General features: G+C 37.8%; 1 protein-coding gene and 2 long non-coding RNA genes across 5 annotated transcripts in view; 1 reads left to right on the top strand and 2 right to left on the bottom strand.

Annotated features, from left to right (window-relative positions):
• LOC136788989 (melanoma-associated antigen C1-like) overlaps positions 1-1743 on the bottom strand; it is a 5006-nt gene extending 3263 nt beyond the window's left edge. Inside the window, 1 exon segment of the mRNA XM_066988219.1 lies at positions 1627-1743. Within this exon segment, the coding sequence (XP_066844320.1) occupies positions 1627-1743 (117 nt within the window).
• Positions 1-24208, bottom strand: part of LOC125181251 (uncharacterized) — a 102517-nt gene that overhangs the window by 13811 nt on the left and 64498 nt on the right. For both annotated transcript variants that reach the window (XR_010827620.1, XR_010827619.1), the window contains 2 exons: positions 17804-17864; positions 14464-14537 (listed from right to left, as the gene is read on the bottom strand). This is a non-coding gene — a long non-coding RNA (uncharacterized lncRNA). The remainder of the gene's footprint in view (positions 1-14463; positions 14538-17803; positions 17865-24208) is intronic.
• LOC125180881 (uncharacterized) overlaps positions 7510-24208 on the top strand; it is a 47842-nt gene continuing 31143 nt past the window's right edge. The window contains exon 1 of one of the 2 annotated variants that reach the window (XR_010827618.1): positions 7510-8175. This is a non-coding gene — a long non-coding RNA (uncharacterized lncRNA). The remainder of the gene's footprint in view (positions 8176-24208) is intronic. The other variant, XR_010827617.1, reaches the window with a different exon arrangement.

The raw sequence follows: 24208 nt of genomic DNA, 5'->3' as shown, positions 1-24208 counted from the left end.
ATGTACACTTGTGCAGGCATTACATAGAAACTGCTGTTGCATGAAAATTTTAAATACAGAATTTCACTTCGTCAAATTGCATTCTTAAGGTTTCTTTATTTATTAGCTGGTTTCTATTGCTTATATGCAGCAGAAACACACACACATTCCTGGCTTTACTAGAAAGAATTAACTTACTGAGGACTTACTCACATGGCATGTTAAATTCAAATCAGAAGAGTCTGTTTATATCCCAGCTCCTCTTGTGTTTAAATTGCTGTAGACCTAAACCCGACCTTGGCTCTGCCTGTCCTTGTTCAGATGTGTCTCTGGACCTACCTGCATATGCATGTGAAGTAAATCAAATGGTTTAAACTCAGACTAGTCTATTTAAAGCACATCACTCCTGGGCTACCACAGTCATTTTCTGAAGCTTTTTTGAGTCTGTTGCTGCCACCCACATTTAACCTTGGACAACAGGATTTTTCAGCTGCACCAGTATTCAGCTCCCACTTCTCAAGTTGTCAAATAAAGATTCAAGCAGTCAAAACCCTGAAAATGTTAGCAGAGTTTTTGCTTTCAAGTTGTTGTCAGGTAGCTAAAAATTAGTTTTGCAAAAGATTAGAAGAAATGATGAGAATTTGTTCTTTATTGATAGAAGTAGGCAAATCCCAGTAAATTAGATGTAAGTAGTAATTAAAAAGATGTGGGGAGAGGCAGCATAACCTCCTTTTTGTCGCCTTCTCTTCTGCTTTAGTGACTTTGGTAGAGCTTAGTGGCTGCCAGACTGTCTCTTCTACTCTGCTCACTGCATACCTGTTAACCTTTCAAACTGCTTTTCAGTCTGCATCCAGACATCACAGCAGAACTCCATTTGCAGGCTTTGGATACCTGCGAGTAGCTTTACAAACATTCACAGTGCATTTGGTAGATATTTTTCTGCTTGTATGCAGAGAACCAAAGACTGTAAAAACATTTCCAGATTATGTAATGCCATTTGTGGTATCCTGTTCTAGTTCTTGTATGCAATATGGTCCCTTCCAACCCAAGCCATTCTGTGAATATATAAAGATTTTGAGATGGTTTATACTTCAGCATTTTCAATCTTTCTGTGTCGTTATACTACTTTATCTTGGGAATTGTATAAAATTTTGAAGCATTCTTCCTCTTTTCTAAGATGGCCCCTCTTAATGACAGAAAATATCGTAACTGACTTTCTGTTTTTCCACCTGGGCAGTTAATTACACGAGTCTCCTAAGGCAAGCAAATACCTGCAATGGAAACAAGAGAAATCCCAGGCAGTATAGTTAAAACACAGAGAACAGGTGTTAATGTCTCAGGGCAATTCTAATGTTAGGCATTTTCTCTGCTTTCCTTAACCTGATTATCAATGCTTACAGTAGGCTTGCAATGACTGTGCTGTAATTCTTTTTACAGTTTCAACCCATAGACACTTTGGACATTGCACAGACACTTGAGACATGCCAGTCTGTGGTCAACTGGGACCTCTGCAGTTAGCCAGAACTGCAGTTAAATTATTGAAAGTGTTTTGGCAAGCATTTTTCCCAGCTCCTTCAGCTCCCTTCAGTGGATCCCATCTGGCCCCATAGATCTATGGGTGTCCAAGTGGTATAGTAGGTCTCTAACCGTTTCCCCTTGGTTCATAAGGGCTTCATTCTGCTCTCTGCCTCTGCCTTTCAGCTCATCAGGTTGGGTACCTGGAGAAGAATTAGTCTTACTAATAGACTGAGGCAAAGAAGGCATTAAGCATCCCGGCTTTATCTTTGTCTCTTGTCACTGTGTTTCTCCTCACATTCAGTAAAAGATGGAGATTCTCTTTAGTCCTCCTTTTCTTGTTTATGTACTTATAAATTTTTTTTTATTGTCTGTTACTGCAGTGGCCAAGTTAAGCTCTCGCTGGGTTTTGGCCCTTCTAATTTCCTCCTACATAATCTCACAATGTCTTTGTAGTCCTCCTGTTACCTGTTCTTTCTTACAAAGGTCATAAACTCTCTTTTTTTTTTTTTTTTTTTTTTTAATCCTGAGTTCATGAGATCAGTTGGATAAATGACCTGAAGTGGCAGAAGCTTACTCTCAGTGGGAAGATGAAAAAAGAAAAGATTGATCGGCCTTGCTGCCAAGCCTCATGAACCTGAGAGTAGATGTGAGAAAGACAACAGGAATGTGTAGAACACAGCAGTGGGCAAGACAGAACTGGTAGTCAGCTGAAGTTCACCAAGAAATAGCACCCTGAAATGTTCTCCCTAATACAGACTGCATGCTCTGAGCTGCTGTGTAGTATTATTTCTGGCCTCATAATTTCGCTCAGTGGTTAGGGATGCATTGCCATGAAACTGACACTGAGTCAAAGAAAGATCACCAAAGAAGCAATTAAACAAAAATGCAGAGAGTGTCTCCCAAACTCTGGAGGAGATTCCTTATGCTGTATTTTTGTTGGGCATTAATACAGCAATGGATAGGAAAAGTGGTCACAGCAGAATTTCCTTTATTCTTGCAAATGCTGGGGACAAACAATTAGTTTGTTGTTACTGTTGTTATTGTTTTCTCTTTAAAGTAGTGCTATATTAGAACTAGTATTGCAGAATTTTGTTATGTGAAGCTGCATATCCTCCTGTTTTGGCTGTAAATTGTTGTTCAGGTGGGTCTTGCAGGAAAAATGAAAAAGAGAAGAATGCTTTCAGGTCCTTTATGAGACAGTCTATTCTTTATTCTAAGAATAACATATTTTAGTAAAGTAAACCAATTAGAAAGCATAATATATGTGTGTGTTGTGATAGTGATTCTAGGTCACTGCGTGTTTATGAATACACATATTATATATGTGCAACAGGTATTTTGCCAGGAAGACCCTATTTGTTCTTATGCACAGGTAGAAAGAGGTTTGTGACAAGCTCATGTGCAGGATGTAGTGAAAGATCTACTGATCTGGTAGATAAAGAGATGTGCCTTTTCTGTTTCCGCTGTTAGAATACTAATGTTCTTTCTGAACATGATTATCACTAGAAGCTCTTACTGGCATTAACACACCCCGAGAATATGAACAGGTTTTTGTTTCTGATCCTTTTCTGCGGGAACCAAGTGTTGGGTGAGATGTATGCAAGAGCATGAAGCTCTGGCTTTAATTATGAGGCCTCCCAGATGTGGCTATGTGGTGAAAATGCATGCTGTGCTTCTTGGTATATCATGAGCTATCATGAGTCAATTATGAGACTGGGTACTTTAAGAATTAAGAGATATTTTTGCATCAAGAAGGGATATATCTGATTGAGACATATTGTGACAAAAATGACAATGGGTAGGGGAGAAGTACCACTTTAAAATATGTAAATCTATTTCAATAGAATTTAGCTAAGGACCACCATACTTGATAACTAGGAAGAAAAAAAAAAAGCATCCTACTCTCCTCAAAAATGAAATACTTTTTATTTCTTGCCTAGGAAAACAGGCTTAAAGGATAAAACAAGAACAGAAACCCACATGCATTATATTTTGAGCTTTATTTCTGAAGAACAGTATAGGGGGGTTGGTTTAGGGCTGTGTATAGAAATAGCTTTTCTCATATGTGTGTTGCTAGGATTTGATGTCAAAATTAAGGGGTATACAAAAATGTTTTTTTCTTACTTCTTTGTCCTTACTACAACTTAGAAGAAAGTTGAAATTCTGCCTCAGAATATGCTGCTTTTTCCTAGATTTCTTTTTGCACAGACCCTGCTCTATATGGTTTTATTCATGCAAAAACTGTATTAATTTTAGTTGTTTCACCAAAAAATGATAAAACTTGATCTTTAACTTTGGAGAAGGTCAAGACTAATGCTTCTTTTCAGATGTTTCTGCTTTTTCTTAGGAAATTCCTTTCTGTTGGACTGAAGCAGCTTGATCACATAATCTGATAAATTTAAGAGGATAGTATGTAACGTGGATTACATACAGATGTAGATAAAACTGGAAGAAGAGTTGGCATTTGTGGCTTGGTTCTATCAAACAATCGCCATTACAAGTAGCAAGTATACTGGCAACTGTTATCACATGGAAGTGTTTTACACTTCTCAGATTTTCTGGCTATGGTGACCATTCAAAATAAATAAATAAAATTACAAAAAGAATACATAACAGATGCTACTTGTGTTTCATTGGAGAGCAGTATATCCACACCCTTTAATAATGGAAAATTGTATTTTCACCTTACCAGTTCTACAAGTCAGAGCACCTATGACAGATAAAGCTATAGTCTACTTTTGCTGCATTTCATCAGAATTCCTAGTCAATCTGCAATTACCATAGCTGTTATGTGAATAGAAGGCAAAATTTAACTTTTTCTGATAATAATGAGTGTACCAGAAAAAACAAAAAACAACAACAACAAAAAACACCCCACAACATATTAAAACCTGTAATTTTTAAGCAATGCTAATTTTTGATGTTGTTGTTCAAAAATGCCAGTGTAGTTTCCATCTGTCTGTCTGTCTCTCTGTTTATCTATCATCTGTCTATCTACCCATCCGTATATTTTTATAAGCTTAGTAAATATGTTGTGGAAGTTGCAGGGACACCTAAAAGGTAATGTCAAGGTACTAAATTTACAGGTAATTTTATTCAGCTTAATTTAGTCTAGCTTCCAGCTAGTACAATATTAAAATCAGTAGATGAACTTGTATAATTTCAGCCTCTCCTTGGGGGATTTGACTTGTTTGGAGCAAGAGAAGCACTTTAAAATCTTAAAAATACATTTTAGGTCTATGTGACTATGCTTCAGTGAAAAAGCTATCATCTTTCAAGAGAAGAGATTTGATAAATTATTTATTTGAATAGTGAACATGAGAAGCGTGTCTGGCATATAAGACATACTCAGATCAGTGTGTGTTAATTGTTAACTAAGTAAATGGCAATTTTCCCTTAGAATTTAATAGAAAGCTTATCTGTATTTTTTTCAGTTATGTTTAAATAAGATGATATTAATGACATTTAGGTAAACTGCTATTACAGAATGAAAAAATTCATGTAAGTATAGTGTATGATCATAGGTATTTTCCTGCTAAAACCTACAACTGCTAAGCTGTTTTCAGTTAACTCAATTTACATCCCAAGTGACTCCAACAAAAGTAAGTACAGGCACTTTAGGTGCCTCTCTGAAGATCCCTATAGTCAATAAAAGTTTGGCAATTGATTTTTAATGTGGCAAGGATTCACTTTAAGAATTTACTGCAGCTAAATGAAATCTGAATTTGACCTAGTAGAATTATATAAGCATGTCAAGTGTTGTGGAAATCCCTAGGGAAAGGAATCATGACAGTAACATTAAAAGAAGGTTAAAGTCAGGAAAATTACAATTTTTTCAACCCTTTTCTTCTTCTGGGATTTTGAGACATCACAAGAAAATAATAAAATTAACTTGTTTTAAAGTAAATTGAGACTGACTTACACTTTTAAAATATCCTGCTATACTAGTGCTTTCATATCGTAATCAGACATTTTTATCAACCTAAAAGATGCAATGGCATCTGTGAAATCTAGATGAGCTGGAGGTTTTCAGGAGTAGGTTCCTGTATCCATAGCCATGCTAAGTGATAACAATTCCATTACATCATTCATAAAACCACTGCATTCTGCATAAGAGCCGATAGATAAAGGCCATGTATGTATGTATGCCTGTATTGTTTTGTTTTTTTCCCCCTTGAGTATTAGCATGTCTACATGATTTATTCAATAATGAGTTATTTCACTTAAATTTATTATATAATCCACTAGAAAGAAACATGAATATGCTGGGGAAATCAGCCTGTATAAATTTCCCCCTTCTCTTCCCTGGATTTAGTATTTCTGGTGGAATATATGTGTTGTGTTGGAGCTCTCCCTCCATTCTCAAAGTCTGCCTACACAGAAAAACAGTAGATTACAAGCAACCAGTAGGCTAGTTACTCTACAGATATGAGACCCCAGGCAGTCTGCAGCAGTTAGCTCTGTGGTTCATGGGACCCAACAACAGTTACTTTTTAGAAATTACCTCCCTGGCACACAGTGTAGACATGAGTTTGCTCAAAATTCTTTTCTAAAACCCATTTCTTCTGGGTCTTATTACTTGTTATTATAGCTCAGTTGAGGGGTTCTATCCTTTTTGATGGACAAGCAGAACTGGAAAACACCTATGTCTTCTTGCATCTTCAGTGGGATAGCTGAGTCAGTTTGTACAAATTAAAGATTTCTCTTTCCTTTCTATAAAATACAGTTTTGCAAATAAATCCTATGCTCTGTTTCTGTATCCAGCTTTGATGATACAGTGTTTTTAATGCAGATTTCTTTTGGTGTGTAGAAGCTAGTAGTGAAAGAAAGCTGGGCAGGGTTGTTATGATTTTTACCGTATTTCTCAACATTACACTCCCCCTCCTGCCATGAGTACCTGATTCTCCTATAGCTGTGGTCCTCCTGTTTCTATGGCTTTGAACTTAACCCGATGTCAATGAGAATGGACTTTAGGCTACAATGTCAAGTTTGTTACTGCCTCTGTAAATGTCAAATTATATCCTGTACTGCCCTGTTATTATTAAGCTAAAAAACAAAAAAGGAAACAAACAAATAAAAGACAAAATAAATTGCAGATGTAATATATTTTATCAATGAGCAATATGATGTGCTTGCCCTCTATAGCCTCACTGATAAGACTGTCTTTACTTCTCTGCTCCTATTTTTCTGCCAGTCAAGTTAATGGGATCTATAGAGATATGAAAAATGGGGATTTTAATGTATGAATACCAAAAACAACAACAACAAAAAAAATAAAATTTCCCTTTCATTAAACTTCATAAAACAATCTTCCACCAGGAATATTTTTATATGCTATTGCTTTTCTAAGATAGGGAGACTATCCACTTTTTTATTTACATCTAGTTTTATACTGTACTTTTCTCTGTCCTGAATTAACCACCTTTCAGGTTACAATGGAGTTTACAAAAACATTCACTACATCATTTTATCTTGTGCCATTACTGCAACTAGTTTATTTTTGCAATGAAAACCAAGAATTTATCTACTAAACTGAGAATAATGGCTTCAAGAAGCCATTGGACAGCCTTTATGGCTAAGCGCATTAACAGTAATAAAGGAAGTTTGGTTCCCAAGCTAAATAACCCATTGCCAATACTATGTAAAAACAGACGCATGCATTTTCTATAGGAAGTTGCATTCAAACATATAACAATGTATTTGAATGAGATTTGCAGAGCTGTGAATACAAGGCATTAGTAGTTTTTACTTTTTATTTTTTACCATTCCATCCTCTAATTTGTATAATCTGAGTGCATTAAATAAATAAATAAATAAAAATCAGTTATTGCTGCTGGAATTAAATTTTCAATTACTTTAGGTTAAATCTTTGAAAACTGTGTTTCTAATAAGCCCCCAAAAATCCTTTACAAAAAGGTCTAAAATATTATCAGACAACAGTTGAAAGCATTTGAAATTTCCCATTGCTGGTGGTAAATCTATTTAATCATTAGCCAGGTTTTCCTTTGTTGCAATTTGCACCAGACAGGAAAAAAAAAGATTGCTATATATTGTTGATGAAATGCTTGGCACAGTAAAATGCAGTTAGTAACAGAGTTACTATAACTCAGCCAAGTGACATTAATGACCCAGACTCAAACTGCCCACATGTAGTCATTGGGAGAATGTGCCTCTGGGAAGGTTGCTTGGCCTCAACTAATGGTACTGCAGAACGTCCCAATGTTTCCTGCTTTCTAATAGTGCTGAACACATAAAATAATAAGAAAATCCTAGCCTCTGGGGTACAGTGGTTGCTTTTATGCTGTCATTTGTTCCATTGCAGGCTTTCCCAATAGCTGAAATTGTTTGCAAAAATTTATTATCTTGTTTTCTCAACTGACATGAAATCCTGTCTGCACTGGGATTCCATGGCAAAGTTCTTGTAGTAGAGGGGCACAGGAGTCTGCAAAGGTGGCCTCTGTGAGCAGAGCCCAGCAGCTGCCCCATGTCAGAGCAGAGCCAGCTCCAGCAGGCTCCAAAAGGGACCCAGTGCTGTCCAGAGCCAAGCCAGGGAGCGACGGTGGATGGGCCTCTGGGAGAGCAGATTTAAGAAAGGGGAAAAAAACAACAACAACAAAAAATTGGCTGTGCAGCAGCAGCTGGGAGAGAGGAGTGAGAAGCAGCCCTGCAGCCCCCCAGGTGAGTGCAGGAGCAGGGCAGGAGGTGCTCCAGGCAGGCAGCAGCAGTTCCCCTGCGGCCTGTGCAGGGAGAGGCCCCTGGTGGAGCAGGCTGTCCCCCTGCAGCCCATGGGTCCCACACGGAGCAGATCTCCACGCTGCAGCCCGTGGAGGAGCCCCCGGTGGAGCAGGTGGATGTGGCCTGGAGGAGGCTGCGGCCCATGGAGAGCCCCCGCAGGAGCAGGCCCCGGGCCGGAGCTGCAGCCCGTGGAGAGGAGCCCACGCAGGAGCAGGGGGTCTGGGGGGAGCTGCCGCCCACCCGTGGGGGACCCGTGCTGGAGCAGTTTGCTCCTGGGGGATGGATGGACCCCGTGGTACGGAGCCATGTGGGAGCAGGTCTTGAAGAGCTGCTGCCTGCGGGCAGCCCCCGCAGGCTCAGTTCGGGAAGGACGGCATCCCGTGGGAGGGACCCCACGGGGAGCAGGGGCAGGGAGGGACTGTGAGGGAGCGGCGGAGACAAAGCATCAGGGACTGACCTCAGCCCCCATTACCTGTTCCCCTGCGCTGCTTGGGGGGAGGAGGTAGAAAAGTGTGGATGGGGAGAAGATGTTTTTAATTTTAGTTGTCACTTCTCCATTCTGTTATCAATAAGCAATAAATTTAACTTTAATCTCTTATGTTGAGTCTATTTTGCCCAGGAATGTGACTGGTGAGTGATCTTCCTTTCCTTACCTCAACCCACAAACTGTTTATTTTTTTGGTTAGTTGGTTGGTTGGTTGCTTTTTTGTTTGTTTGTTTCTTTGTTTTGTTTTGTCTTTTTTTTGTTGTTGTTGTTGTTTTTCAGGTGGGGAGGTTGGCAGGGTGGGGACACATTGTGTTTTCTCTCCTTGCCCTTCTGAGAAGTGGGAGTGAAAGAACATCATGGTGGTGATTCAGCTGCCCATTGTGTTAAACCAGAACATTTTCCTACTAAATATGATTTTGCCTCAGTCTTAGATGCATGCACAAATGAGCATGTCTGCAGATGTTGGTGGATCATCTCTGCAGAAAAGCAACACAGTGAAGATTTTGGTCAGATCAAAATTTCCTAATATGAAGTATAACAGAGCCAATCCAAATATTCATTGGTCTAAAGAGGCTGTTGACTGCAAGAGAAGTATATAGGGCTAAACATACAGACACACAAGTTCAGCACAGATATGGATGGACACAGTTGTACTTTCATTCAGATGCTTTTTTTTTTGTGTGTGTGAAGGAAATAATTTGTCTTTGCCGCAGTAAATGAGTTTTTTTTTGTTCTGTTTTTGTTTGGTGCCAAAAGTGAATTTCCTTTCTCTCTCTTTTAAACCTCCTTTAGTGAAATGACTCTACTGGTTTTATTAGCTTCATAACCAGTCTCTTTATTTCTTGTGTATCTAGGATTCTGATAAAGCTAGAAGTGTTGGAACAGCTTTTTAGTAATATAGCTCCAAGCTGCTACAAGTGAAAAAAAAAAAAAAAGAAAAAGATTCTGGTTTGGCTGATTGTGGTAACAAAGGCTCATTTCAAATCTCTGATCCTCTTTTTTTTTAAATTCTTTTTTTCCTCCCCTATTCTCCCCCAAATCAAAAACCAGTCAATATGTTGGATATTTTTGTCTCATTTCAATTTGATTGCTTTGAGGCTATGCACTGACAGGAACTATGAATTCATCAAGTCTTATTTCAGTATTTTGCATCATTCATCATTTTGAATCCATGTCGATATTTCTTTACTTGGGGTTTAAGAATCAATTCTCTAACTCCTCTAGCTCCCTAGGAACTTGTATACTTGTTCTTTTTTCTTTTCTCAGCCCACCTATGTACACTTAGTTATGTTTCTTTTAAAAGTCACTTGTCATTATGTCATATAACTAAAGGATTTAGTAGACAATACCTTGCTTGTTATTTATCCCAGCAATACTGATTAATCAAATAGTCCAATAGCACTCACATTTTCTGATGGTACTGATCTAGTGTATGTTATTTAACAGTTATAATTCCTTTTTTTATGTGGCTGTTGTTTGACCAAGGTCCATAGTTACCTGTATTGATGCTTTTTCATTTCATGTAAGGACCTTCTATTTCATACAGTCAAGTATGTAATGTAAATACATACTAATGTATCTGTCATCTCATGTCATCTGTCTAGACATAAAGTATGTGCAAAAAGTCCTCTAGGAAGAGTTTCCCTGTGAATGTCAGGAAATGCTTCACTATGCAGATGACTGAACACTGGCACAAGATGCTCAGAGAGTCTGACAGCAGACTGGTAGAGTCTCTATCCTTGGAGCTCTTTGAGAAACATCTGGACGTGGTCCCAAGAAGCCTGTTTTATGTGATCTACTGGAGCAGGGGGGGTTGGCCAAGATGATTTCTAGAGGTGCCATCCAACCTCAACTATTCTGTGATTCTTTGAGTTCACTCTACAATTAATGAATCACTAGGAAAGCACATTTCTGTGGGTTGACCAACCTGTATAATGATTGTTTTTCTTTACAGTGATAAAAATAATTAATCCTCCAGGATAGCCTATTCTGGTTGTCTTCTGACACATTAAATGTTAAGAGCGCATATGTAATGGCATAAAAATGTCTCCATTCATGAGAGCTAGTCTCCCAAATACTGTTTCAATGCCAGCTGTTCAACATACCAAGCATATGTGTGTTTTTAAGCAGTCACAAAGGCTCTTTTTGGTCTTGAGTGCAATCTCTAAGTTTGAATAAAAATACTACTGTGATGAGTTTACCCACAGTGCTGCCCAGTAGTTGAGACAGATGTTCTGAACTAAAGAAAGAGCTGAAGTACAGATCTCCAGACTGTGTTAACTGAGAAGTTCCTTGAGGTTGCTTGATTTAGAACAATTTAAAACCACACCAGATTATCAAAAGTTGAGTTATCACTTTATTTCAGCAATTACTTTGAGGCAACTCATCCAGACCACAGAGCAATGAACCTATAAAACTAGAGAGTTTATTATTATTATTATTATTATTTATTTATTTATTTATTTATTTTCTGGAACTAAGATAATTTTAAAGTAGGAATGGAAACCAAGAACTTTACTGCCCTAATACAGTGCTGCTCTGTTTACTCTGAAGGCATTATCTCTTCTACTTTTTTTATACATAATTGTTCTAAACTTTAAAATTTGCTATCAAATTTTAACTTGGTTAAATGTTATCTCTATTCTTAGTTGAAACAGAAGAGAAAGAAAGCAGGGTGAACAGTTCTGGTTATAACAGATGTCTTTATGGTCTCTGCCAAGGTTTGGTGATATAGGTGTTTTGGTGTTTGGATATTTGGCGTTTTGTGCAAGCACTTAATTTATTGCCATATTTTTAATAAAATGCTACTGATTTACTCTGAATGAGACCTAAGCTGGCAGGAAAGGAATAGGAAGTCAACAAAACTGGTGGAAAAGCTTAAGAGAGGTGATGAAATGGAAAGCACCTGGAAAGAAATATTGGAAGAAAAAAGCACAGAAATAAAGTGTAAATGCAACATAAATAGAGAATCAAAGAAGAAATAACCAAAATAAAATGAAGGCAACTGATATGGCAATTTTAGGGTGTGCTCCTCAGAAATATAAAGTGCTCTATCAGTGTGTCTATACATCCAAACCTCACCAGTGGCACAAAATCTAAGATGATTTGACTATGATCCTACAGAAGGTTAGCAAATGAAGCAAAAGAGAGGGGAAATTTGTAGCACTAACAAATAAAATACATGAGAAGGAGAGAATATTCCAATTCTTGTAACTAGCCCTCCCCAACTAAAGGGACTAAAATATTAGAGAGTAAAACAGAACCTTCTCATTTTAGAGAGGGTTAAAAATCTTGATGTAAGGGTTGAGAAAGGATTAACGCTAGATTTGCATCAGAACACTATATAATTGATGAAAACTGATGGGAAACAGAATAAGAAGTGACATTGTGCCCATAAAAAGGCAGTTCCAGAGTGTCTGAACTGACTGCAGTGAACTTCACCCTGCAAATTTACTGAATGTTTCTTTTCATTTGGCTGTAATGGGAGCATGGTAACTAGTTTCAATGTCTTAAAATAAATTAAAATATCTAAACTTCAACAAAAGTAATTCCACCACAAATCTTTGTGAGTTTTCAATACTGCTTTACATATGAGCCTGTTAGTCCATTTACAAAATATATAGGGAACTCTAAATTAGAAGTTTCTTGAACCTCTTTGAAGATTATTAGAGCCACTTTATTCCACAGTGTATTAGTCATGTGTTACAGCCACAGTTCACACACTTTTAGAATATCCTTAGGCACAACATTTAGATTTCTTTTTGAGTAAGTGAAGTTTGTGAGACAGAAATTAGCTCTTTGTTCCCTTGACTTGCTGTGGATTTCTCAACTCAGCTATGTATCATTTTAATACATTTACGGATCCCATGTCTATTAAAGAGTCCCTTCAAGTAAAGCATTCACACTTTATGGTCATAATTTCAGAATATATTACACTATTTCATATTAATATATTTGATACAAAAGAAGATAGAATCATAGAATCTATAAGGTTGGAAAAGACCTACGGGATCATCTGGTCCAATCATCACCCTACTATCAATATCACCCACTAGACCATGTCCCTAAGGACAATGTCCAACCTTTCCTTGGACACCCCCAGGGACGGTGAGTCCACCACTTCCCTGAGCAACCTATTCCAATGCCTGACCACTCTTTCTGAGAAGAAATTTCTCCTAATTTCCAACCTAAACCTCCTCTGGTGCAACTTGAGACCATTCCCTCTAGTCCTAGCACTAGTTATCTGCAAGAAGAGGCCAACCCCAAGCTCCCCACAACTTCCTTTTGGGTAGTTGTAGAGAGCAATAAGGTCTCCCCCGAACCTCCTCTTCCCCAGGCTACACAACCCCACTTCCCTCAGCTGTTCCTCATAGGGCTTGTGTTCCAGGCCCTTCACCAGCTTTGTGGCCCTTCTTTGGACACACTCCAGGGCCTTGATGTCCTTCTTGTAGTGAGGGGCCCAAAACTGAACACAGTACTCAAGGTACAGCCTCACCAGAGCAGAGTGCAAGGGAATGATCACCTTCCTGGTCCTGCTGGTTACACTATTCCTGATACAAGCCAGGATGCCATTGAGCTTCTTGGCCACCTGGGCATACTGCCTGCTCGTATTCAGGCAAGCATTGACAAACACACCCAGTGCCTTTTCAGCTTTTCAACCATTCTGCCCCAAGCCTGTAGTGCTGCATGGGGTTGTTGTGACTAAAGTGCAGGACCTGGCACTTAGCCATGTTGAACCTCATCCCACTGGCCTCTGCCCATCAATCCAACCATTCCAGGTCCGTCTGCAGGGCCTTCCTACCTCCTGGCAGATTGACACTTTCTCCCCAACTTGGTATTGTCTGCAAACTTTCTGAGGGTGCACTCAATTCCCTCGTCCAAATCACCAGTAAAGTATTAAAGAGAATGGGTCCCAACACCAACCCCTGGGGAACACCACTGGTGACTGATCTCCAGCTGGATTCACCACTACTCTCAGGCCCATCCAGACAGTTTTTAACCCTGCAAAGGGTGTAAAATAGAATCATAGAATAAAGCAAGAGCCTGCTTCAAACATAAGAAGGGTTTCTTTTTATCCCTTTGCTTACAGTGGAAGAACATTATTATAAGTATGGTGTTGATATGAGTATGAAAGATTCTTCTCAGAAGATGCATGGTGGTTACGACATGTTTTCCAAAATCATATCATAGTTTTGTCAAGATGATATCATACATCTTAATCTCTTTACTTGCAATTCAAGCTATTCATGAGATTTCTGGCTGTTCCCTGGTCTCCTTCTTCCAAATTTTACTTTTCTGAAGTCAGAGAATGATAATTGAGTGGTTATTTGGCTGTGACTCTCTGATTTACTATTAAGATAAACACTATTCTTCCAGATAACTAGAAGTTGAGAGGACTGTGTTGGACCCAGGGCAAGAGAAAAGTGTGCCTATTGACACCATTCTGCATTTTGGACAGAGAAGTCCCTCTACAAAGCCAAGAGATTTCTTGGAGATTAAATCTGTTCTGTGAGCTCCTTAAAAACTGGTATTCTTCTGGTGGTTCCTTAAAAACTGGTGTTCTTTTGATACCAAGAATTCAAATGTGATACAAATAATGTTTTGGAGATGGAATATGGAATAAAAATGGAAAAGAACAGGAGGCATCAATAAAGGGAACGAAAAATTACCTTGTGCTTCCTCCCTCCCTCACCAAAGTACTCTTTATGCAAAACAAAGGTTAACAAACAAGAAGAAATCTTTACCCTTCCTCTGGTTGTTCTTCACTGTACTTCAGGCACTTGGTGTGCTCCTTACACAGTCTTCTTGATGTTGTAAGCTATGAAGAACCAAAATAAAGGTTAGTAAAACCTAGAAACAATCTTTATATTGTTCCATGTAGAAAATCTATATTGGTATATGTTTCTGACTTCAACCAATGTTTGTCTAGGAGCTCAGGGATCTTTAGTATACATTTTAAGAGACTGACAGCCCTCATTGCCCCTTAATAAGGTCTTTGAGAACTTCCTGAGAAATTTTATCCTTCCCCCATCCTTAAATTCTGTGACTACATAATTGTGTGTGTCTGGTACCTAAAGGCTTGTAAGCAAGAAAAGGAGATGGGATAGATGCTCTCAGAAGTATCTAAACAAAAAGAAGCAGAGCCAGAAGAAAAGAGCCATGAAAGAGAAAGAATAAAGACTACAAGAACTGGATTATAAATACAGGTGAAAGATTTGATGCAAATCCAGCACAGGAATGCCTAGCAGATACATGTATTTTTATTATTTTATTTTATTTTATTTTATTTTGTTTTGTTTTATTTTATTTTGTTTTATTTTATTTTATTTTATTTTATATCAGACTGTGAAGTTCTTTGTACAGTGATAAATATATTGCAAAGACTTTTTATGTTAATGCTATTGTGATATGCCATGAAATGTAAAGATTGTCAGACAAATTCTAGTTGGCGAAAGTGTCAACATAAGAGGATAAATAAGTCTAATTTCTATCTTGAAGCTAGGGGACAAATAAAATGGTTAAATAAAGAATAGCGGTAATGAGCATCTGTCTGAAAAATGATGTAAGTCCTGATGCAAATATATCAAGGTACATTATTCCAAAAGGTGGGGATGGCATCTTAGAGGTCTGTATCTCTAGTGTAATTATCTGACATCATGCTTGTGCTTTAGCAGCTATGTAAGGCTGCTATATAAGGCTACCCATTAGGAATTGTGCTGACAGTAAACTTTGATCAGAACAGTTGCAGGGAATATCTGATAAGCACAAAAATCATCTAATATGTTCTTGGTTGTCTTTTAATAATAATAATCTGATCTGAACAGAAACAATGAATTTAACAGTTATATAAAAAAAAAGGCACAGTGGACAGAATCAGGAAAGAAGTTTTCTAGTAGAGCTGATATCCTTTATCAATTTTAGTTATCACAAGTATTGAAATTCTATCAAATCAAGGCATATAAAAGACAAATGTTTTCAGTGGTTCTTGATAAGTTTTTGAATAAAACATTTATTTCAGAAGTAGTTTGTATAAAAAATAAATATAGTACTATTTTTTTAATTATTATTATTTGTAGTATTTCAGCATGATGGAAATGTTTAATTAAAAAACACTGAGCCTACTTTTTTAACAATCTTAGAATAGCGATGTGTAATACAGTAGTATATTTACTATTTTTCAAGTCAGATGTTTATAGACAATGTTTCTAGGAAATTTCTAACTAGATTAAACTATTGAAATCTGCAATAATCTTTCAAATACAATTTTGAGGTATAAATGTAATGGTTTGTAGGAGGATTTACATAGTATTGAATCCTGAGGGAAGACAAATGTTTCTTTCAGGTGCAGATGGAGATTCTGCATCTGCAAATTTGTTTAAAATGGATTTTAATTACATTGGGGAAATTTAGATGTAATGATAGGTCTTTGTGTTGTGGTGTCCCATTTCTTACAGTAGAACCAGGAGGTCAGATACAAATACAATCTTTTTAACCTGTTCTATGGTTTTTGTTTTTTTTTTTCCTAGAGGTGAAATTCTTCTTTTTAAAGTGTTAATGGCAGAAATGAAACCATAATTCTTGACAAATGATTCCAGACATCCATTTCTACTATCATCTACCTCTTTGAAACCTCTGCTGGTGGTGGTTGTTTTCATCTGTAAAGCTTTTATCGGAAAACTATTTGATATTAAGACAAGATTATTGTTCTGGTACATCTTAAATATTGCAGAGTCAAATTATCTATCTTGTTAATTTCTTTGACTCTTTTCACTTAACTGACTATGTAATTCCTTGCTTGCCCAGTACATATATTTTGGCAGTGTAATTTTTGTTTCCTGCTGATTGAGCTCAAAGTTTCTCTTCTTGTGAATATACTCATGTGATGCTTGGCATGGTATGGTGAAAAAGAGAAAAGAGAGAGAGAGGAAAACACTGTGATAATGAAATATAAGCAGTGGGAGGGAGATAATTCAAATAATTCAGAAACAATATTTTTGTGAATTTCATTAGGTTCTTTATCTTTGATAGAATTAAATTTGAAAAAAAATAAAAAGGAAGGAAAAAGGAAAAAGAAAGGGAAGGAGAAAAGAAGGGAAAGGGAAAGAGAAAGGGAAAGGGAAAGGGAAAGGGAAAGGGAAATGGAAAAAGTTTTATCTAGTAGAGCATTAGGTGAATTTGCTACAATTAGCTGTAGTTGTTCCAGTCCTGAGAAAGGCCATGGTAAGCTGAGTACTGTGAACATACTGGATATTATTGGTAGTCATTCACTTTGTTTTTCCTCTGAAGGGATTCACTGTTTTTCCTCCCCTAAGTGTGTGTGACTATAACCATTTACTGAGCAGCCTTTTGGAGAAGTTGGCTTTGGAAAGGCATGTTAATTTTTGACTCATGCTGTGACGTGGCTGACCTTTTGAGTCAGTAATGGAGTTTGCTCCTAGACAGACCACTTGGCATTTCAAACCTGTGGGAATTTGGAGAGGAGCCTAACAATCACAGAAGGGGTGTTGAGCTGTTTCTCCAGTGCATGGCCATCTCTGCCTCTAACATGAGCTGAGCTGGGACTTTCTCATGTGATCTTTCTGTTTACAGGCAGAAATGACCAGGAATGTCTGTTTGGGAGAGGACTTAGAAATGCTTTTCCTAACTTTGTTTCATATGTAAGTTTTTGTAAAGAAAGTATTTTTCTATGTCTGTTTGTCTAATACACTATTTCTTTACAATGGGCATATCAAAGCAAAGTGCCTTTCACAGTTGTAGCCGGATACTGGGTCTTCCAGAAATTGCTGCTTTCTGTACTTTTTATGAAGCTGTGTCAAAACCAATTTATAGGTCAAAGATGTCAGGAAACAGCAAAATGCAGAGCTCTGAGACTTGACTAGAGGCAAGAAAGGTTAAATGCTGGTGTTCTGTCACAGCTCTAAAGCCAGCTGACAACTCTTTCTGAATAAGCAGCCCCTGATCAGTCAGTTCAGCTCTGAGATGGGGTCTCAGTCTCACGCAGTCTCACACAGAGAATTCCTTCATGCTGCACTGGCTGCTCCTGTTCCAGGACCTGACTGCTAGAGGAACTGATGTGACACTTACCCCTTTGTGTGCAGTTTTCTCTTCTTTCCAAAGATTTCTAAATACAGAGAAACAGCATCTGCTGCAAAGAAAGAACAAACAAGGTAGTAATACTTTTTTGCTGTTCTCTGCTAGGGGAATGTGTCTATTGTCACACATTTGTGCATCGAATTAAAAAAAATGGTAATCATAGAATCATAGAATATCCTGAGTTGGAAGGGACCCATAAGGATCATCAAGTCCAACTCCTGGCACTGCACAGGTCTGCCCAAAAGTTTAGACTATGTGACTAAGTGCACAGTCAAATCTCTTCTTAAATTCAGACAGGCTTGGTGCAGTGACTACTTCACTGGGGAGCCTGTTCCAGTGTGCGACCACCCTTTTGGTGAAGAACCTCTTCCTGATGTCCAGCCTAAACTTTCCCTGCCTCAGCTTAACACTGTTCTCGCAGGTCCTATCACTGGTGATAACGGAGAATAGGTCACCTGCCCCTCCACTCCCCCTCACGAGGAAGTTGTAGACTGCAATGAGGTCCTTCCTCGGCCTCCTCTTCTCCAGGCTGAACAGGCCCAGTGACCTCAGCCGCTCCTCATATGTCTTCCCCTCTAGGCCCTTCACCACCTTTGTTGCCCTCCTCTGGACACCCTCCAACAGTTTCATGTCCTTTTTGTACTGTGGTGCCCAGAACTGCACACAGTACTCGAGGTGAGGCCACACCAGTGCAGAGTAGAGTGGGACAATCACTTCCCTCTAATGCTCTGCCACTATGACTATTTAAATAGTAAAAGTGAACAAATGGGCATAGTGTGTATATATACCAGTGTGACCTAAGACTCAACCCACAGGCAAAGTGTAGAAAAACTACAAGCTAACAATGGCAAAAAGTCATGAGTTCAGCAGTTTGTGTCAGTCCAGATATGCATCTAAATGCAGGAGAGATAGCAGGGCTTTTCTGAATCTGTGTGCTTAGGCTACAAATCTTTTAATATGAGATGCTTTCTTTTGCTACAAGAGAGTTACTTGCTTGCTAACACTGTGGTAAAACGTGGCTTCATGAGAAGGTGTGCATCAAGTTCTGAGCTATACTTGGCCTTTTGCATTTGTGGTACCATGATTAACAGAAACAGGGAGCGGAAAACACAGATGACTTAAAATGAAATAATTTAAAAAGAACATTATATGTGTGTAGGAACTATAAGGCTTATTTGCCACATGCTATAAACACTTAATAAGAAAATTCATATCTATCTCTCATATATTATGGAAAAAACAGGCTGTTCTCTTGCATTTTTTTGTCTTATCACTGCTCCGTATTTTTTATTATTATTATTATTATTATTATTATTATTATTATTATTATTGTTGTTGTTGTTGTTGTTGTTGTTGTTGTTATTGTTATTACTATTTCTGTTTGGTTGTCTTTTCAAACAGACTAGTCACAAGTTTGTTTAAATCAGACACAGAGAACACAGCTGAAATAATGGACTTTTTTGTTTTAACCCCCTCTGATGACATATTTTACACCGTCCTAGGGTTAAAAAACTTTCTTAAGATATAAAATGAAAACACTTCTCATAGAATCATAGAATGGTCTGGGTTGGAGGGGACCTTAAAGATCACCTAGTTCCAACCCCCCTGCCATGGGCAGGGACACCACCCTCCCAGGAGATCAGGTTGTTCAGGGCCCCATCCAATGTGGCCTTGAACACTTCCAGGTATGGGGCATCCACAGCTTCTCTGGGCAACCTGTTCCAGTGCCACACCTGCTTCTGAGTAAAGAATTTCCTTCTAAAATCTGATCTGAATCTACCCTCTTTTAGTTTAAATCCATTCCTCCTTGTCCTATCGTTATCTGCCCAAGTAAAAAACAATCCAGAACAGTACGTGTTTATTTGTGGCAATCTCCACAGCTTATTATGAAAAAGAGAAACTTTGAACCGTACTGAAGGCTATGGAAGAGCCCTGATTCCCACTCCCTTTCTCTACTGCTCTGATTCATTCTGTGCACTCCTTCTGACACTGAATATTTCTACTGATGATTAAAGTATTCAGTTGACTCTTTTCACATGTTAGGTTGCTTTACCACTTCCTTTCCAGGCTTGAAATCCATGGAGAACTGAGGTTGTGTATAGCAGTTTTATTCTTAGCCTAAACCAGATGAATTATTTGTACTTGACCAACTAATTTCACACAGAACATGTCAACTACCCTTTTGATTCAACGCATCTGGTCTTAGAGACAAAACACACCATTTTGTCTAGATCTAACCAAAAAATGAATGTTTAATATTAGGATTAAAATGTAAAATTGTATGAAGTAGATCTGAAAACACATTCATAAGAAGTTACAGCACTTGATTGCCAGATCACAAAAATCTTGTACTCAATATACAGTCTTAATGCAGCTAGCAACTGGGAATGCTAAGTGTTTTGTTAGTGGGCCTTAAAGAATTAAAGCTGTGACACTTCTAACAGTGAAAATTATAAACAATTCTCATTTTGCATGTATATATTATGTGCTCTCTTTGTAAGAAAAGTCATTTGATCATATGCACATATTTTAGCCCTAGGAAACTAGTCTTAACTTCTATTTTATTGGCTTGTTACAGTAATATAAGTTATATTGATCGGATTGTTTTCCTAACTGTATTTTGCAGTTCAATTGTTTCCAAATTATACCTTTAGCAACATCTGCGCATAAATGTCTGGTATTTGTGTGCAAAAGAGACCATCAGGTTATCCATAACGCATAGGTAAGCAGATTGTTCAGTTCAAATTCTGGCAGCCACAGAGATGCTCAGCACCATGAGTCCATTTGCTTGGGCTCAGCGGAGCACCTGTTGAAGAAGAATGCTTGCTCCTGATCTGAACTCAGAAATCACTGCTATTCTTGATATGTTCTTCTGATTGGCACACAGTTTTGTTGACTGTCTCTTTTGGGTTAGTCCTGCCTTCAGTCACACTGCATCTTGCCAATCCTGGATGGATACACCCAGACCCCATCTTGGCTGCACATCAGTATGAGCTTTCTCCTGCAAGAAAAGGACCCTTCCAGAGGCAGGAGACCAGGACTGCAAATGCCCCCAGGCTTTCCATTTCTACGGGGCTTAAACACAGTTGCTGGAGATACTATTTATTATTGTATTTTATCTAAATAGTGTATTTGTTTGTATAAAAGAGCTTCTACCTTGTGACCAACTCATCTATCATCTTGCTTGAGAGACTGAATAGTTCAAGATTCTTAAATCTGTGTAAGGCTTTTTCTTCATCCTTTGATTCATTTTTTATGGCCCTTCTGCATTATTTCCAGTTTTTCTGTGTATCTTTTTTAAAAATGAAGGCATCAAAAATATCTGCAGAATTCTAAGCTTGACATAGTAATGTCATATAGAGAAATAAAAATCATTCTGCTACTTCCATCCCCTGTACCTATCAATACACCAAATGACTGTATTGGCTTTTGTAGTTAGAACATTGCAAAGGAATCTTTAATTTTGTGGGTTCCTTCTCCCAGTTCTGAATTCCTTTTATGCTTGTACCTTTGCACTTAGCCATATTAAAATGCTTTTTACTTGAATTAGTCCAGCTTGCAAAAGCAAATCACATTGCCCTGTCTCCAAGTCAGCAGAAATAGTCCCGGAAGACTGCAAATATTTGTGCCAGATCATCCCATTTTGTGCATCCTAAATATGGTCATGCCCCAGGGATTTTCTATTACTAGAGCCATTACTTCCAATGGTCCTATTGATCAGAATAAATTAAACAAACTTTGCAGTGCTCCTTCCCCCCCCCCCCCCCCCCCCCCCCCCCCCCGTTACCACAGAAATAACAATTACAAAAAGCCACGGTGCTTCTCAATGTTGTTAATATTATCATACCTTGATTAAGTAGTAAGTCAAATACAATGTCTTGTAGGAGTGTTGCAAATGCTATTTTCTTTTCCTGAAGCTTAGACTATCCAGAACATGACATGAAACGTGGTTTATCGGTGAAGCTTTATAATGTTCTCCTGCTTTAAGTGCAAGTTTACATTCAATGAACTACCTAGTATTTAAGATTCTATCCATTAAGTCTGGCGTGCTATAAAAGCTAGTAAGAAATAAGTTGAACTTCATGAATGCACTCTTATTTCCCTTAAGAAGGCATATATTTCTCTTGTAAACTCATGTTATTCCAGCATTAAAACACAATATCCACTTTAACTGTTACTGAATTTTTCCTTCTATAACTTTGTGAACTTTATCACTGTGGATGAATCTGAATTCTTATTCCACTTGATGTTTTTTTATTTTCAGTTTTCATGCAAGTCTTATATTAAAGTCATATAACAATCCCTTTTATCCCTTTTTCTCATTTAAGTGAGTTGACTTTCCTTAGCTCTAGATGTTTTTCATTTTTGATTGATTGATTCACTGTCTCTGATGATTTCTCTCAAGTTCTTTGGTATTTTTTTGGGGGGAAGGGGTGTCTCAGGAGGACAGGTAGGAAGGGATGGGAGAGCATGCAGTTTACCCTGACCTTTGAAACACACTTTACTACAGAATTTATTATATAGGCACAGCAGCAGATATCTTCCTGAGGAAAAGCATTATATGTAAGTGATGAAATGTTGGTAAAAATACCAGTTTCCTAGAATACACTCATTCTGCTTCCAAAGGATAACATGTAATTCTTTGTGATCCTTTTTTGATGGCGTCAGATGGTCTCTTTGATAGATTATTTGAAGATAGTTTGTGTATAACCAGTTATACGTCCCCCGCAGCTTTGTGATGAAAAAGCTGAAATAGCTCTGTCTCAGGAGTCCATGGCCAATTATTCATTTTCTGTTGGACCTTTTGGTATTTTAAGACTATAATCAATAATATACAAGCATAGTAACTTTATGATTTTCTCTGGCTTTATAACACTGAAATTAATCTAATGCTTTACAGAATAAATAAATAACTAAATAAAACTACTTGACCAAAAGCCACAAGTTTTGTTTATAACATTTGCTAGAGTTACTAAATATTTTATTTTTGTCTCAAGCAAAAATTTTGTTCTTAACCAAAGTGAAAAGCTCCATCAGCATATGGGAGAGGCCAGAAAAAGTGTTGAAAACACAATGTTCTCATCTACATGAATGTTGTTCTAGTACAGAAGTCTGTAAATAAAGGTATTTCCAAAGTAGTGTTCGTACTAACCTGGGTGCCCAGTAATCATACATAACAAGCATAACATACATGTTTAATTGATAAAATATTGATGCCACAAATGATACTCAGTGTGAGGTTTTTTATTATGGTCAACACAATGAAGAGGTTCATTTTCTAGAATGCTCTGAAAAAGCTCAGTAAGACCCTACTTTACTGTATCTCCCCTGGAATTATTAATGAACTGTTGTCTGAATAAAAGAAGACTTTGCTACCTGAGGCAAAGCTGACCAAAAAAGATTTTGATCTGATGAATATTATTGTGAATGTAAAGACATTTTCTCAAGTGTTAGCTTTGGTTCATTATTTAATTTGAACCCGCCCTACCCTACACTGCTTTGCTACTAGGATTTGCCTTGTGAAGGTCCTCATGAATTTGGCTCTTTAAATGCAGACTCTTCCTCTCACTTGCAGTCATGGTATAACTAAGCTTTGAAATTTTTTTTTTTTGGGGGGGGGGTTATATGTTCCTTTATTATGTTTCTTTATATCTTTATATCTACATTTATATCTACATTTTCAACTAGTGTTCTTAAACTTTGAGGTATGCTTATTCTCTACTCTTCATGTAGGCCCTGTAGTCCTTCAGCAACTGTTGATTTTCTGTTTACTGCAGTGAAAAAACAATGATTTACTTCAACACAATAGATTATATATTTCTCTAAGGTGACACCATGTCTATTTAACTTGGTCACAGAGCTAGAAATAAGAACATTGCCTATGCTCTTTCTGGTGGTCCGGTAAGCCCCGACCTCAGCGAACAAAACTGAGGAGAAACACTGCTACCCTTGCCCTTCCTCCTGGGGCCATGTGCTAGCAGAAAGCACAAAAGCTTTCCTGAGCTTGCTGAAAAGAGGCATGCAGGAAAAGAATAGAGAAACTTTCTCCTTAAGCCACAGTATACCAAATGGTATATTTCAAAAAGACAGTAAAAGGTGAAATTTATGAGTTACAGGGTCACTCTACCATGAAGTTCTATGCTCTAAGTACTTTGTTTTTGGAACAAATCTTCTACTCTGGAACCAACTTCAAGTGTACTTTCTCATAGAGTAAAAGTTTGCTGCTTCATACATTTACTTCTCCTTGGACTTGAACTTCTGAACCAAAAATCCCATATAAATCAAATAGAGGCCAAGGGACTAAAAAGGAAATAAAAACACCAACAATCCCTACTTTCAGAATTTCAAGCAGTTTGAAGCTCAGAGAATAGAGATGCTGACTAAACTGTCATATAG

Source organism: Anser cygnoides, chromosome Z, assembly GCF_040182565.1.
Source record: "Anser cygnoides isolate HZ-2024a breed goose chromosome Z, Taihu_goose_T2T_genome, whole genome shotgun sequence".
Classification (NCBI taxonomy): domain Eukaryota; kingdom Metazoa; phylum Chordata; class Aves; order Anseriformes; family Anatidae; genus Anser; species Anser cygnoides.
Note: the sequence above shows the minus strand (reverse complement) of the source record. Positions and strands in the feature narration are given on the sequence as shown.